Below are 17,081 nucleotides of genomic sequence, written 5' to 3'. Positions count from 1 at the left end.
CAGAAATAGGAATACAGAATTGTTACTTGCCACATCAGCTCAAGCCTGGATATTGTCCAGGCCCTGCTGCACTTTGGTATGAACTGCTTCACTCTGTGAGGAGTCACAATGGTGCAGAACATTGTGCAGTCATCTGTGAACATCCCTACTTCTGACATTATGACAGAAGGAAGGTCACTGATGAAGCAGCTGAAGATGGCTTGTCCTTGGACACTTCTCTGAGGAACTCCTGCTGTAATGTCCTGAGGATGAGATGATTGACCTCCAACCACCACAACCATCTTCCTTTGTGTCGGGTATGATTGCAAATAGCGGAGGGTTTTTCTCCTAATTCCCATTGGCTCCATTTTAGCTAGGGCACCTTGATGCCATACTCAGTCAATGGTCAATGCTGCCTTGATGTCAAGGGCTATCACTCTCCCCTCACTCTGGTATTTAGCTCTTTGGTCTATGTTTGGACCAAGGAGGTGATGAGATCAGGAGCGGAGTGGTCTTGACGGAACCCAAACTGGGCATCCACTGGCAAGTTATTGCCGAGTAGGTGCTGCATGATAGCACTGTTGATGATCCCTTCCTTTACTTTGCTGATGATTGAGAGTAGGCTGATAGGGTGGTAACTGGCCGGGTTTGACTTGTCCTGTTTCTTGTGTTACATGCTCAAGGAGATCTGTTTTTTTTTTGTGAGAATGCTGTACTGGTCTTTTGGAGGTCCCCTGATGTGATTTTTCCCGCCGATGTGAGGTCACATGATGACATGTGCCCTGTGACTATCTAAGGGTCGACCCAGGTGACGCAGTGGGTTTTTGAGTTTGTAGATTTCCAGGTAGAACGTGTTGTGCCTCCGTTTCTGTTGCGTGTTTGTTTTTGTGATGTAGTTTCATTTGTAAAATGGAAGGTGTGTTCTCTTACGAGATATTGTATTTGAACTGGAAATTTGTGGCTGGAAGTGCCAATTTACTCAATTCCAACAGTTTTGAAGGGAGAGTGAAGAATTCGTCGAAGTGAAGGATCGAGAGAAGTCGGCATCATTTGGCAGTTTAATAAAGGATCGACCTTATTGAGTCTTTGTTGAAGAGAACCTGCATTGAGATAACTCTTATAAAAACGCAATGAGTTCATGCACAAAGGCTCTCTCTCTAAAAGGAATTTAAGATCAGTCGACTTAAACCATTTATTTTCAGCATCGGGAATCCTGTGGACAGAACCAGCAGTAAAGGTGTGTCGGTGAAGAAATCGTTCTCCAAAGTCTCTCCCAATTGAATGTGTAAAACTGTTGGACTTTTGAAGTTATTGCTTTAAGAACTATATCTGACTGTATCGCTTTAAGAACTGTTTCCGCATTTAACTCTTTAAGAACCAGAGCCGAGTGGAGTTGATGAATGGCTGCGTACCTGTTTAACCTCCAGTTAAAGTTTTCCTTTGTTTTTTTTTCCCTTATCGCTTATATGTGTTTAAATGTTTGGTTGTTTTCATAAAACCTGTCTCAATTAATAGTCATTGTTGCCGGTTACGTAACGATTGTGTACAGGACGTACCAGGGCAATTTTCCATATTGCTGGGTAGATGCCAGTGTTGTAGCTGTACTGGAACAGCTTGGCTATTGGCGCGGCAGGTTCTGGAGCACGAGGCTTCAGGACTTTTGCTTGGAATTTTGTCTGGGCCTATAGCTTTTGCAGTATCCAGTGCTTTCAGCCATTTCTTGATATCAGGTGGAGTGAATTGGATTGGCTGCACACTGACATCTAGGATGCTGGGGACTTCTGGAGAAGGCTGACCTGGATCACTTCTGACTGAAGATTGTTGCAGATGCCTCAGCCTTATCTTTTGCACAGGTGTGCTGGGCTCCTCTATCATTGAGGATGGGGATATTTGTGCAGCCTCCTCCTCCAGTGAGTTGTTTGAATGTCTACCACCATTCACGGCTGGACGTGGCAGGACTACAGAGCTTAGATTTGATCAGTTGGTTGCGGGACTACTTAACTCTGTCTATTACTTGCTGCTTACGGTATTTTAGTTAAGATGTTGCAAGGTAATTTATTTTCCAGAAAGCCAGGTATGTTTAAAATCTATGTTCGAATAGGTCCTAGTGAACTAGATGCTGGTTCATCAGGATTCCTGAATGATGGGATATTGTATAACTCATAATTTTATTATAGTTACTTAGAGAAAAGTTAGTTTTCTCATTATTTGATCTGGTTTGATTTAAATGTGATTGACTTTTATTTCATACATCCTTTATTGTATTTTCATTTTTAACGCTTCAAATTTTGTAAAGGTATTTTACGATTTACCAGTTCTTCAGTGTTTTTGAATGTTGAAAGCATTTACACATATTCAACTTCAACAACTTTGACTAGTGGTGACTCTGGGAACTGGCCTTGCCACCTGTTAGCCCATCTAGGAAATATAGCTTGCTACTGTGCTGGGCCTTACCAATGTGCTGGAGAATATTTCTTGGATAAGAATGACTTATGACTATCTTTTAAAGAACATGTCTTTAAGGCTCAGTGCTGAGAAATAAAATGGAGTTCTGGTTGCTCTGCAGCTTCTCTAAGACTTTTTAGAGCCCAGTAGTTGGCTGAGGGAAAATAAATCTGTGCTTGCTTAATTTTTAAGCATCAGCACCTCAACAACATAATTTTGGTGAAGTATTGCAATATTTGCATACATATCTGGATGAATCCCTGCCATTATGATAATGGACGTGTTACTTGCGTAAAGCTGATGACAATTGTTTTATGCCATGGACCCCTCCCAGTAACCAAGGGGTATGTGGTCCGCAGGTTGGGAACCCCTGCTAGAGTAACACAAAATATACTGGAGGAACTCAATAGGTCACACAGCATCTATGGAGAGGAATAAACAATCAACATTTCAAGCTGAGACCCTTCATTAAGACTTAATCTGGCATTTTTGTGTGTTACTCTAGATTTCCAGCATTGCAGAACTCGGTTCTGTTTATAACTGCACGGTACTTTAATTAAATAAGATATTAGAACTGATCAAGTTTACTAATTAGAATGGCTAAGAATCATTTTATCTTGCATTTCAATCCAGCATCCAAAAAATGTTTAAATTGTGGAAATGTGAAAATGAAATTTACTTGCAATGACACCAGTTCAGATGATATTTTATATTCTTTTAGGAAACCTTAACTGGCTTTAAGTGGATGGGAAACAAAGCTAAAGAACTGATAGACAAGGGCAATGAGGTGCTTTTTGCATTTGAAGAGGCAATTGGTGAGTCTGTTATTAATCACCTGTTGTTTATTTGCAACTTATTTGTGTATCTTAAAAGCGATCCCACACAGCATCTACACATTCAATACAGGAAGGCAGTGTATTCTATTAACAAAGTGCAATCAGGGTTTATATTGGTGCAGGATACAAGATTTGTTAATTTTTTTAATAAGTTGTTTATATATAAACTGTACATTTAACTATCTACCAAAAATTGGTCTGTCTTTGTGACCGATGTTTGTAATGTTCAGGACTTTAACCAAAACTCCCCCCATTATTTATATTCCAACAAATGTTCATTTTGAACTCCACTGTATTTATGTTAACTACTTTTCATCCTCCCTTTAAAACTCAGAACCCGACCCTTAGGACTACCATGCACTTGATGACAACCATATACCTATCTGTACTAGTCCCATCTACCAGCACTTGCATCATAGCCTACTATGCCTAAGTGATCAAGTGCTCACATAGATATTTAATGTTACAAGAATACCCTCCTCTATCACTCTCCCAGGCTTTGTGACTACCTCTGGGTGAAAACTTTCTATGTCAAGTCTCCCTTAAACCTTTCAGTCTGTATCTTAGACCAGGGGTCCCCAACCTCTTTAGCACAATGGACCAGTTTAACATTAACAATATTCTTGCGGACCGGCCGACGGGGGGGTGTTAATCACGACTGGAATATAGGTGATAACTCAACTATAAGTCACTTATAGGTGGCTAATGCACTCAATTTTGTTTCTAAAAGGGTTTATCTAACGAATTTAATATTAAAACACACAGCACATATTTTCCTTGCATGAATATAGTGATAAGTCAATTATAAGTCACTTGTAAGTCAATAACATAATATTTTAAGTAACGTTTGGATATTAAACACATGGCGCATATTTTCCTCGTATGACCATATAAAATCATTGCAACACACCAATATCGCTGAATCAGTGGGAGCCCTGGGCTTGATTCCCTGCAACAACACAGTCCTATCGAAGGGTGATGGGAGACAGCGATACTTGAAGGGGGTTCCTTATGCCCAGTCTATTCCGCAATTTAGTTTTCGTTGCATTCATTGCAGAAAACCCCGCTTCACAGAGATAAGATGTTGGAAATGGAAGCAATGTTTTCAGTGCTTTCGTGGCTATCTCAGGATATTCAGCCTTGACTTTGACCCAGAATGCCAGCAGACCTGTTATGTCAAACATACTTTTCAGCCCACCGTCATTTGTAAGCTCGAGGAGTTGATCTTCCCATGCTGACATGGATGATTCACCGGGGACATTCACAAATGGGTCACGGACCCATTCCTTTGCATGTCTTGGGTCATTTGCGGCTGGGAAGTAACGCTCGAATTCTGTCGACAGTGAAGATAGGTGATTGTTAACCAGCTGTGAGAAGGACGGTGCAGCCTCAGTCTCTCCCAAAATCCCTGCTAATGTTGGGAACATGTCAAATATGCCCCTGTCCACTCACCATCCCCACAGTTCTAGTTTGGCTGTGAAAGCAGACACTTTATCTGCCAACTTGAAGACAGTTGTCATTCTCTCCTGAAATGACAAATTGAGTTCATTGAGCAGGTTGAAGATGTCACACAGATAGCGAGTTTTGCTATCCACTCCTCGTCACTGAAGTGTGCTGCCAGTGGTGACTTTTTTCCTGAAAGAAATCTCTGTAGCTTTTCTCTTAACTCAAAAACCCTGGCCAGGGCTCTCCCCCTTGATAGCCACCTGACTTCAGTGTGTAAGAGAAAGTGTTTGTGCTCTGCATCCATTTCCTCGCAAAGCTGCTCAAGCAGATGTGAGTTAAGGGCTTTTGCTTTGATGTGATTGATAACTTCAACAACGTCACTCAATACGCTGTTACGATCAGGTGACATTTTTCGGCTAGCCAGCATTTCCCTGTGTGTGACACAGTGTGTAGACTGGCATTCAGGAGCAACCTCTTTGACTCGGGTAGTGAAACCAGACAACCATCCAGTCATAACTGCAGCCCCGTCTGTGCATATTCCAACACAGAATGACCAGTCCAGTTTGCCTGACATGTAGTCATTCAAAGACTTGAATAGTTCTGCCCCAGTTGTGTTAGCTGGCAGCAGCAGTGCGCACAACATATCCTTGTGCACATCGTCTTGAAATATATATCGCACTTAAATCAGCAGTATTGCCTTGTTATTGACATTGGTAGACTCGTTGACTTAGATAGCATACCATGGTGACTCGTTAAGCCGTTCCAACAGCTGTGCTTCAATGTCCTCCGCTATGTCATCAATTCTCCATGAAACTGTGTAGCTGAAAGAGAAACCTGTGCCACCTTGTTAGGTGCAGCTTCTCCCAACAGTTCACGGCACATGCCCTTGGCAGCAGGCAGAATCAATTCTTCACCAACGGTGAAAGGCTTCTTAGCCCTAGCAATACGGCTAGCCACTAAGTACGACGCTCTCAGAGCAGCAGCATTTGTGGAGGTGGTGGCTCTCAGCACTTGCTTCTGTCCCGCTTGCTCACGTTTTTTCCACTCAAAAAACTCAACAGGTCTATCTTTAAGTGCAGGGTGCTTAGACTCAAGGTGCCGAAACAGTTTTGAGGGCTTCATTGCCTCATTATACAGCTTGTCTCCACATATCACACACAGGGGGCTTGGAGCGTGCGAGTCACCGATCGCAATAAAGCCAAATTTTATGTACGACTCATCATATTTTCTGTTGAAGGAAGCTTTCTTTGTTTTTGCAGTCACTGCCTCAGCTGCCTGTGCATTATCATCATCGTTAGGCCTTTTATGTCCCCTACCAATTCTTCCAAAGAAACTCTCATCGAGTAGTTGTAGGTTAATGGATAACTGATGACCTCGCGTGGGTGATGACCTCTCGTGGGTAATGACCTCACGTGCGTTCAAGTTCAACAGTGGGCGTGACAGGGAATGAAGAAAGGTGCAGCTGACTCATCGTTTCAGATCACCAAATCATATCGTTTCCTCACGGCCCGGTAGCACTTGCTTTGGTTGGGGACCACTGCCTTAGACTTATGCCTTCTGTTTTAAGGCATCTGTGCCTTGAGGAAGAGTATATGACTTTCTACCCTATCCATGCATCACATAATTACTATATCTCCATTAGGCTCGCCTTCAGATTCCTTGACCCCAAGGAGGACAAACACAGCTTATCCAGTGTTCCTTCATAAATGAAGCATTTCATAATAGGCAACATCCTTGTTAGTTTCCTCACAATCACATCCTTCCCATAGTGTTTTAATATTCTAGATGTGTTCTAACTAGTTTGATGTTTTTTTAAACCATACCCTTCCTGTTTATGTATTCTTTTCTATGCCACAGCAGGCGAAGGCAGGCACCCCCATCTATGTACGTTGCCACTTTCAAGGATCTTTGGACTTGTTCACCAAAGTCCCTCTGTTCTTCAGTACTCTCTAGTGCCCTACCGCTCATGATACGTGTCCTGTCCTTATTAGGTATAATCTTTCAACAGAACAGGAATCAGATTTTTTTTTAAGAAGAGCTGCCCTCTAAAGATTTATTTTTATTCTAGACTCATTTGAGTATTTCCCAATTTTATTTGACTTCCATCATGTTTTTATTTTCATTTCAAACTCCCCCTTCCCCAGTAATGCCTCACAGACTCTTTGGTCAAGGTCAAGACATGCCTGGAGACAGTATTACTTTAAAATGGGGGTATTCATAAGTTATGTGAACACTAAATAGTTTATCTACTAATTTATTTGTTTCATGTAGGTTATATGTCTACTGAATTCGTCCTAGATAAAGATGGTGTTAGTGCTGCAGCCATTGTTGCAGAAATGGCTAGCTTTTTAGCTTGCAAGAACATCACACTGTCCCAGCAGCTCAAAGCAATTTATGAAGAGTAAGTAATAATATTGTCATGTTAAAATATTCCCTTTATTTGTCTTTCACTCAACTGCAAATTGACTGCTGCTTTATTACTAGGAAACCCTCTATAACTTGGTCCCACTGAATTTTCTATTATTGAGTTTGGGACTTGCTCAGAGTTGCCTCTTTCAATGAATTGATAACAGTGCCATTGAAATATCAAAGGAAATACTGCAGATACTAGTAATCTGGAATAACAACTCAATATATCAAAAAGCCTCAAACAAGCATTTGCAATTTAAGATAATGAGATATGATTGTCATCATTTTATGCCATTGAAAAAAAATGCGTCACTCTCAGTAGTATTCCACTGTTTTTGAATGCCTTGGGTACATATAATGTGTCGGATTGTAACTTTACCTCATTTGCCTTGTGAATACTAAACACCCAATATTTGAATTATGAAAATTTCTGATGAAAGGCCTTAAAATAATTCCATTTTTGTTTTCACAAATGCTGCCTGGTCGCTGGGTGCTTTCAGCGTTTTCGGTCTTATTTCTGGTTGCCAGTATCTAAAAATGCATTGCTTTAAGAGTACTCTCTGAATTTGTCCTTCAATTGAATCCAAAAGTTAAAAGCAGCAGTGGCACAACCAGGGCAGCATATGGTTTAAGATCTGCAGATTACAATATATCCATTCCCAGTCACATGGTCCTGAGCACTGACTGTCAAAAGACCAGAAAAAATGTTAACTCAGCTACTCTAGGGACATCCTGGCACATTTCAGTCAGAAACCAAATCTTTTACTTCCTCCATAAATACACGAATGGGTCAGCAATAAAGCATTGCCTTTCTGCTATATTTAGTGTTTTCTTAGCACTTGACAACTACAATATTAAACTAAAAGAGAATTTCACTAATAATAAAAGACCTTTGATTTTCCATGGCAAATTTTGTATATCCACAATATTGGAATGCTTTGTGCTCTGGTAATTCCTTTTAAGTGTTGATAGTGAGCATCTGCTAGAGCCACTGCACCCAATATGCAAAAATTAAGTAACAAATAGCTCCTGTAATTTTAATGATACTGGCTGAAGAAAATTCACAACAGTAACGACTTGGTAAACTTCATATATTGCCACGAGATCAAGATTGACTGTTCAAACGACTGGAATGTCTGTTTGGGGCCTTTGACATCTCTCCAATACAGGATGCTTTGCTGAGAAATTTGACAGGAAGAAATATCATTCAGTCTAGCTTGATACCTTTTAAATGGTAATTTAAGACTAATAGTACCTGCCTAACTACCATTGATGTCTTTGTAGCATGGATGAAATCACTGGAGAGAGAGAGTTACTGGTAGCTACTGGTAGCAGCTTCTTTATTCGACACAACAAGGTACAGCAGGCATCATACGGACAGAGACGCTTTCGGTAGAAAGGTCTGCTAGCCCAATGTCGGCTCGATATTTATATGTTAAACACAAAGGGCAATCGCTATTTACGAAGTTATAGACAATGCATAGACAATATTTCCTTTTGAAGCTACATTCAAAACATCACACCTTCTGACTTCATCCTTTCCTCCCGACACCAACATGTCTGGGTTGGTACTCACAGCCTTTAGGCGTGCAAGTCAAATCCACAATACATTTACTTGGTATTTTACGTGCTAACATAGAGGACAATTAATATTTATAAAGTACAGGTTTCCCCCGCCATCCGAAGGTAGAGCGTTCCTATGAAACGGTTCGTAAGCCAAAATGTCGTAAAGCGAAGAAGCAATTACCATTTATTTGTATGGGAAAATTTTGTGAGCGTTTGCAGACCCAAAAATGACCTACCAAATCATGCCAAATAACACATAAAACCTAAAATAACAGTAACATATAGTAAAAGCAGGAATGATATGATAAATACACAGCCTATATAAAGTAGAACTACTTTTCCACAATCATTGCCGGCACAGATCTCCGTAGCGAAAATCTCACGCAAGTGCTGTCGGCAAAAAATCTCACGCAAGCGCTGTTGGCAAAAACACAGCGCAAGCGCTGTCCAGTAATCTTTAAACTATGAAGCTGCCAAATCATACCAAATAACGTGTAAAAATACACAGCCGATATAAAGTAGAAATAATGTATGTACAGTGTAGTATCACTTACCGGAATTGGGACAGCGCAGAGCACACTGATGGAGGAGTGTTAGGCTGAGTCGGAGTTTGGGTGGTGCAGTGGCCCCCACCCTCCGGGCCACCAACTGATACATTGCTGCGAAGCACGCAGGGGTCCAGCGGTAGCCGGGACGCACCCAGCACATCTTTAAGAAAAAAGCCGAAGTAAACATGCTGATTAATTATGTGCTGCCCAACACGCAATTGTCGGCCCAGATCAGTGCCGATTTCCGATTGCACCGCCTCTGATCTGGGCCGGCAATTACGTGTGGGGCGGCACCTAATTAATTAGCATGTTTATTTTGGCTTTTTTCTTAAAGATATGCTGTGTGCCTCCCGGCTGCTGCTGCTGCATTCTTCGCGAATCGGTACAGTATCTGTCCGGGGCCCGGTTGTTGGTGTGGTGGGACACGGGGGTGTCATCTCATCGTCGATCAGGGCAGGCAGCTCATCTTCTCCTATGACTGCCCGCCTCGATGTCGAAGGTTGAGGTTCGTCATCTGCTGTGGCCGATGTGGAGGGCTTGCTTTTCTGCTGACCCTCGCGCATTTTTTTTTATCATACAGTTGTTTGTAAGGACTCAAAGAATCTTGCAAATATCCCCTAAACCTATGTACCCTTTCAAAATTAAAGTCATACTTTATCATTACTCATTCGGTTTTGATTGTTATCTTTTCCTCTTCCAATTGCATCAGCTCTTCATCTATTAGTTCTTGGTCATGGGATGCCAAAACCTCTTCAACATCATGTTCATCAGCTTCCACAAGCCAAACTCATTTTGTCCTTGCTTCATTCACCACGATCGAAACGCTTAATTATGTCTAGTTTTACGCTAAGTGTAACACCCTTACGAGCTCTTCCAGGCTTTTCCGACACCATAGAACTCATCTTGCAAACGACTGCTCACAGGCTCCTGTTAAAGCAATGCCGGCGAGAATGCCGTTCCGAATCCGGGGAGAGTGGCTGCTCAGGGCGCGCGCTGAATTTTTTTCATAACAGTGAAAACACCTTCTGAAAGCGAAAACAGGGTACTAATGTAGGTCTTTCGTAACAGTGAGGTTTCATAAAGCGAACGTTCGAAAAGCGGGGGACACCTGTATAGATGAGGCTGTCTTCGAAACTACCTGTAAACTTCCTACGTCCATCCACAGCGTCTGGCTAGTATTCCGATATTCACAGCTTTTAGGAAATGGATTGTTGTGAACCCAATCCACAGTACTTTGTCAAACAGAAGACTGATGGCCAGAGTCATTTAAGTGTAAATGAATCATCTACCCAAAAACTCACTCTAACGGTCTCATGAAGCTATCGGGTCTCTGCTGATCTAACATTTTAACATTTATTGTATATTGTGAAGTGCAGTGCAATTCTGCCATCATGATCTTGGAAGAATGTAACCAGCTAAAAGTAGTGGATACAGCCCAGTCTATCCTAAGAAAAGCCCCACCCCCGCCCAATCATTGAGCATATCAACATGGAGCACTGCCACAATAAATCAGTATCCTACCCATCCAGGCCACGTTCTCTTCTCGCTGCTACCATCGGGAAGGATTTACAGGAGCCTTTGGTCCCACACTACCATATGCAGGAACAGTTATTAACCTTCAACCATCAGGCTCCTGAACCAATGTGGATAACTTCACTCACCTCAACTCTGAACTGATTCCATAAGCGACAAAACACACACAAAATGCTAGAGGAACTCAGCAGGCCAGGCAGCATCTACCGTATGGAAAAAAGTATGGTCAATGTTTTGGGCTGAGACCTTCCAGCAGGACTAGAGGAAAAAAAGATGAGTAGATTTAAAGTGGGGGAGGGAAGAGAGAAACACAAGGTGATAGGTAAAACTGGGAGGCGGAGGGATGAAGTAAATAGCTGGGAAGTTGATTGGTTAGAGATACAGGGCTGGAGAAGGGCGAGTCTGAGCAGTGAGGACAGAAGGCCATGGAAGAAAGAAAAGGGGAGAGGACCACCAGAGGGAGGTGATGGGCAAGCAAGGAGCTAAGGTGAGAGAGAGAAAAGGGAATGGGGACTGGTGAAGGAGAAGGTGGGGGTGCCTTTACAGGAAGTTCGAGAAATCGATGTTCGTGCCATCAGGTTGGAAGCTACCCAGACGGAATATAGGTGTTGTTCCTCCAGCCTGAGTGTGACCTCATCATGACAGTAGAGGAGGCCATGGATTGACGTATCGGAATGGTAAGTGGAATTAAAATAGGTGGCCACTGGGAGATCCTGCTTCTACTGGCAGACAGCGTAAGTGCTCGGCGAAACACTACAACCTATGAACTCACTTTCAAGGGCTGTACAACTCATGTTCTCAGTAATATTTGTTTTCAATTTACTTATCATTATTATTGTTATTATTTTTGTATTTGCTCAGTTTGACTTTTGCACAATGGTTGTTTGTCAGTCATCGTAGTTTTTCATTGATTCTATTGTATTTCTTTGTTCTGCTATGAATACCCACGAGAAAATGAATCTCGGTAGTATATGGTGACATTTATGTACTTTAATAATAAATTTACTTTGATATTTGAAATGGAAATTGTTTGATTATCCAAATGAACTTTTCAACATGAAAGGAGCAAGGGTGTGCAGATAGTGATGGAGAAGAGTCCTTGAAAATTCATAGTAAATTTTGGATGAACATTGCTAGATTATTTGAATGCATGTTTCTCAGTCTGGATTTTCAAGTGTTAGAAATATTACCTTGTGATTCGGGGAAAAATAATTCAATTCATCATTAAATTTGGCCATGATTGTGGAGGCTTGTGCATATATTTGGGAGGTCATCTTATGTTGCTCCCGAAAATAAACAACTTTTAGGGATCCCCAGGCACTCAGAAGATCTCAGAATCAGATTTCGTATCACTGGCATATGTTGTGAAATTTGTTGTTTTGTGACCGTAGTACATTGCAATACATAATAAGAACTATAAATTACAAAAAAGTATATATATATATATATATAATATTCAAAAATTAATTTAAATAAGTGGTGCAAACAGAGAGGAGAAAAATACTGAGACAGTATTCATGAGTCGATTGTCCATTCAGAAATCTGATGCTGGAGGAGAAGAAACATTGAGTGTTTGTCTTCAAGTTCCTGTACCACCACCTTGATAGTAGCAATGAGAAGAGGGCATGTCCTGGGTGATGGGGGCTTTTATTAATGGATGCCATCCTTTTGTGGCATTGCCTTTTGAAAGTGTCCTGGATGCTGAGGAGGCTAGTACCCATGGTGGAGGGGCTAAGTTTACAACTTTCTGCAGCCTTTTCTGATCCTGTGCAGTGGCCCCTCCATACCAGGCGGTGATGCAAACAGTTAGAATGTTCCGCATCGTACACCTCTGGAAATTTGCAAGTGTCTTTGGTGCCGTACCAAGTCTCCTTAAACACCAAATGAACTATTGCCACTGTCTTGCCTTTGCAGTTGCATCCTGATGCATGTTACCATTGCTTTGATTAAACGTAAGCATCATTTAAGTGTGTGGAGGATGACGTCATATAACAAACAAGTGAAGGGTTCTTCAATTTAAATCGGGAGTTTTCTGGAAATTTCAGTAGCTACGCAAGAGCATGGACTGTGAGCTGCTAGCGGGAGAGTGAGCTGGATGGAGTTAGAGTCCACTGCAGCAGTAGGCAATCCTAATATTTCTCCATGTCCAGAGGATAATAAAAATTAATGGCACACAGTGCATATTGGATACGAGACTGTCACTTTGTATGATTCATACCTGGATTTCTGGAGTATTCTCTGGCAACCACTTTTTGTTAATCCGAGTATGGATTCGGGTGTGTTATGTGGCGACCACTCGTGTTAAAGAATATTCCGTGACTGTCACCCTGGGATATCCTTACGTGGATTTTGGAACTTAGACTCTACTTTGTTACTCCCACATGGACTCCAGTTTTTAAGTGACGTCTACTCAACGTCTGGAATCTTCTGTGACTGTTGCCTTGCTTTCCCTGTGTGGTCCCATTGTGAACGTGATGATCACTTGTACCCTGGAATTTTACTGTGATCGACCGCTTTCTCAACTTAACATGGATTTTAGAACTCTACCTTACAGACACCTGTACCTGTTTCCATAGTTTTGGGTTGCCATCCTAAGATGTGGGAAGAACTGTTTCTAAACCTCCACAATTTGTGAGCTAAGATGCAGTAAACTGTTTCTGCTTTCTTTGTTTAGGGAAGTAATCTGTTTAATCTGTTCAAATGTCTATATTTTTGGGTGGTATTGAAAATATATTCGTTTAATATTAAAAGCTGAGTTTGTGGTCTATTGCTGCTGGTTCATAACAGAAATTGGGGGCTCGTCCGGGATCTGTTCGTACTGGAGCTTGTTGGCTATTTGATGATTGACAATTGATTTGATTGATTTCTCCCCTTTTGATTGACTTGTGTGTGGAAACCAATAGCAATGGATATTAATAGATTCTTGGTATCGCCAACCCCAGAGTTGTTGACCATTGCTAGTAAGTTAAAACTTAGTATGGTAAAGCAGGCTATGAAAAAGGCAGAGATTCAGAGGAGAATAGCTGAGCACTATGTAGCTAGGGATGTGTTTGTAGACGAGGTGTTAGATCTATTTCCTGAAAGTAGTCCAGGTGACACTGAGTCCAGTTACAGCTGGAAACACTAAAGATAGAGAAACTTTTAAATTAGAAGCTGCAGAAAGGGAAAAGCAAAGGCTGCTAAAAGCTGAGTCTGTGGTCTATTGCTGCTGGTTCGTAACAATCCTTAGAGTTGTTGACACCCAGGAACTTGAAACTGCTTACCCTTTCCACTTCTGATCCCTCAATGAGGACTGCTGTGTGTTCCCTCAACTTCCCCCTTCCTGAAGTCAATAGTCAATTCCTTGGTCAGACTTCTATTGAGTTGCAAGGTTGTTGCTGCTACACCACTCAACCAGCTGATCTGTCTCACTCCTGTACACTACCTCAGCACCATCTGAAGATCTGCCAACAATAGTTGTCTCGTCAGCAAATTTATAGATGGTGTTTGAGCTCAACCGAGCCACACAATTGTGGGTGTAGCGATGGTGGAACAGTGGCCTAAGCACACAGCCTTGAGGTGCACCAGTGTTGATTGTCAGCCAAGAGGAGATGTTATAAATGACCCACACAGACTGGTCTCTTGGTGAGGAAGTCAAGGATCCAGTAGCAGAAGGAGGTACAGAGGCCAAGGTTTTGGATATTGTTGGTTACAACTGAGGATGTGATTGTGTTTAATGCTGAGCTGCAGTCAATAAACAGCAGCCTGACGTAGGTGTTACTATTGTACAGGTGATCCAAGGCCCTTGTAGTATAATGTTCCGAGATTATAGGAAAGCATGTGCAGTTTTTTAATAAGATAAGTATATTATCCTTATGCAAGACAAAATACTGCATAGTTCAAAATGGTGATAGTATTTTTTTAATGGTGTCCATATTGATAAAGTATCTGCAGGGGTGGGATTTGAAGCATTGTCTCTGGTATGGTAGTCTAACTAATTTAATTGATAGAAAGAAGGAAACAAATTTTTCGGGTTATCAGATGGTGTGTATAGCAATAGGCAGACCTTACAGTGTATTTTTACTTGACTTTGAGTAAAATGCAGATTCAGAAAATTCCATAAATGCACATATCCTGTGCAGATTTGTTTTCAACCACAGACACTGTCTAAAATGAAAATTACTCCGGGTATACAATGGTAACATGTTGAGCTGTTAGTGGTGATGATATTTGCAGTTGCATGGTACCAAGTGACAAAATGGTATAGATACTTAAGAAATCTGAATATTGCTAGTCCAGAAACAAAGTACAATCCCAATGAAACACAAATATGAAATTTAAAGATTATGCGCTGCCAAAATTCAAGTTATTGGGGGAATAATCTTGCAATACTATGAACCTTGTCTATGTGAAATGATATTTTCAATTTGTGTTTTACTTTACTTTCATTTATTTAGATATGGTTATCATATTTCAAAAGCTTCATACTTCATATGCTATGAAACTAAGAGTATTCAAAGGATGTTTGAAAATTTACGAAATTTTAATGGAAGTAATGAGTACCCCAAGACCTGTGGGAAGTTTGAAGTTTCTGACATTCGGGATTTAACCACTGGCTATGACAGCAGCCAGCCAGATAAAAAGGCTGTAAGTAAAACGATTTAAGTTTTCCTCCAGTTGTTTTACATTGTTCGGGAGAAACCTCTATTTTAGAAAGTGTTTGCATCAGTTTTAAATTTCATGTGATTACCACAAATAGCTAATGAATTTTAATTAGCAAAATTTGTACATTTTAAAATTAGTGCTAGCTTTGTAAATTTGAGCCAATTGTAATGACAATTTGATTACCAGTGGTGTTAATGGTTTATGAACAGTAAGTGGCTTTCAGACTCCAAAATACAGAAATTAATACATATCCATAGAAATAATATATGAGATAATGAGAAAGTTGGAGGGAGTATTCACATGACCCAAGATGGCCCACCTTAAACAGGTATATTTTAAGAATGAAGAATAGAAAAACTCATGTTCTGTAGTTTCTAATACATAAATCAAAAAGTAATTCACTTCTCTATATTTTAGGTGCTACCAACCAGTAAAAGCAGCCAAATGATCACCTTCACATTTAAGAATGGATGTGTAGCTACCCTAAGGACTAGTGGGACAGAGCCTAAAATTAAATATTATTCAGAGTTGTGTGCACCACCTGGAAATTGGTAATGTTTTATTATTTTGAGGTTCTTTACAAGTGACTGCATTGCCAGAAATGCATGCATATGTTGGAAATCCCTACAGAAAACTGAAAGTATTCAACAGATCTGACAGTTTACACCTGAAACATTAATCTTGTTATATGTTGACTTAAATGTTTTTCTGCTTTTTTCTATTTTTATGTAGCATTGTTAATGAATTTGCTCTCTCCCCGACAAAGCTTGCATTTATTTTCGTATTTGCTAACTTTTAAAATGTGTGAAATGCAGTACATGATATTGGTACATCAATACTCTCCCAAGGCCCTATAAACTACGCAGAATATAATTTTGTAAATATTCAGAGTGATTGGTGGTTATGAAGAGATTTCTTTGTAAATGGTTTGACCAAAATTTAGGAATAATTATCCCAAGGGAACTAAATATGTAAATGTTTGTGCAGTGATGTGGTACTTTTCCCTTCAAACAACACACACAAAATGCTGGAGGGACTCAACAGGCCAGGCAGTATCAATGGAAAAGAGTACAGTTAATATTTTGAGCCCAGACCTTTCATCAAGGTCTTTTCCCTTTCCCCTTTTCCACCATCTTTAAGCCTGTTGAACTAGATGTTTTACTGACTAATGCATGCGATGTAATCAAAACTTGGGATAGTTATAAAGGTTCCCTCAAAAAAAATCTTCATGTTCTAAGTCAGTCTTGCTGCTGATCTTGAGTCTAATTAGTGGAGGAAAATAGAACAACTTCAACTGCCTACCAGTTATTCTTATGAACATGAGTTGGAGTGACATGGCATTCTACAGAAATTACTAGGGAACAAACAACTCTTATGAGAAATACTTAATCCTTTTCCATGGCCCCAACATAGAATATTTGTAATGGTTTGGGGTTTAAAGCTGAATGCTTATGGGATTCTATAAGCCTTACTGCAATGTTATTGAACTCTGCTAAGAAGATGTGCATTTGTAATCACAAACTAAATTAGGTAGTACCTTTAAGAATACTTACCACATAACATAGAAAATGAGATTGTTAATTTGAGTACAGCAAGCTCTCACAAACAGCAATGCAGTGCTAACCAGATAATCTGTTAGGGCTTTTGTGTTAGTTGAGAGTGGATCTTGACCAAA

General features: G+C 40.6%; 1 protein-coding gene across 1 annotated transcript in view; it reads left to right on the top strand.

Annotated features, from left to right (window-relative positions):
• pgm2 (phosphoglucomutase 2) overlaps positions 1-17,081 on the top strand; it is a 66,323-nt gene that overhangs the window by 44,323 nt on the left and 4,919 nt on the right. The window contains exons 10-13 of the mRNA XM_063043309.1: positions 3,146-3,239; positions 6,978-7,107; positions 15,199-15,388; positions 15,824-15,957. Coding sequence (XP_062899379.1) covers positions 3,146-3,239; positions 6,978-7,107; positions 15,199-15,388; positions 15,824-15,957 — 548 coding nt within the window. The remainder of the gene's footprint in view (positions 1-3,145; positions 3,240-6,977; positions 7,108-15,198; positions 15,389-15,823; positions 15,958-17,081) is intronic.

Source organism: Mobula hypostoma, chromosome 3, assembly GCF_963921235.1.
Source record: "Mobula hypostoma chromosome 3, sMobHyp1.1, whole genome shotgun sequence".
Lineage (NCBI taxonomy): Eukaryota > Metazoa > Chordata > Chondrichthyes > Myliobatiformes > Myliobatidae > Mobula > Mobula hypostoma.
Note: the sequence above shows the minus strand (reverse complement) of the source record. Positions and strands in the feature narration are given on the sequence as shown.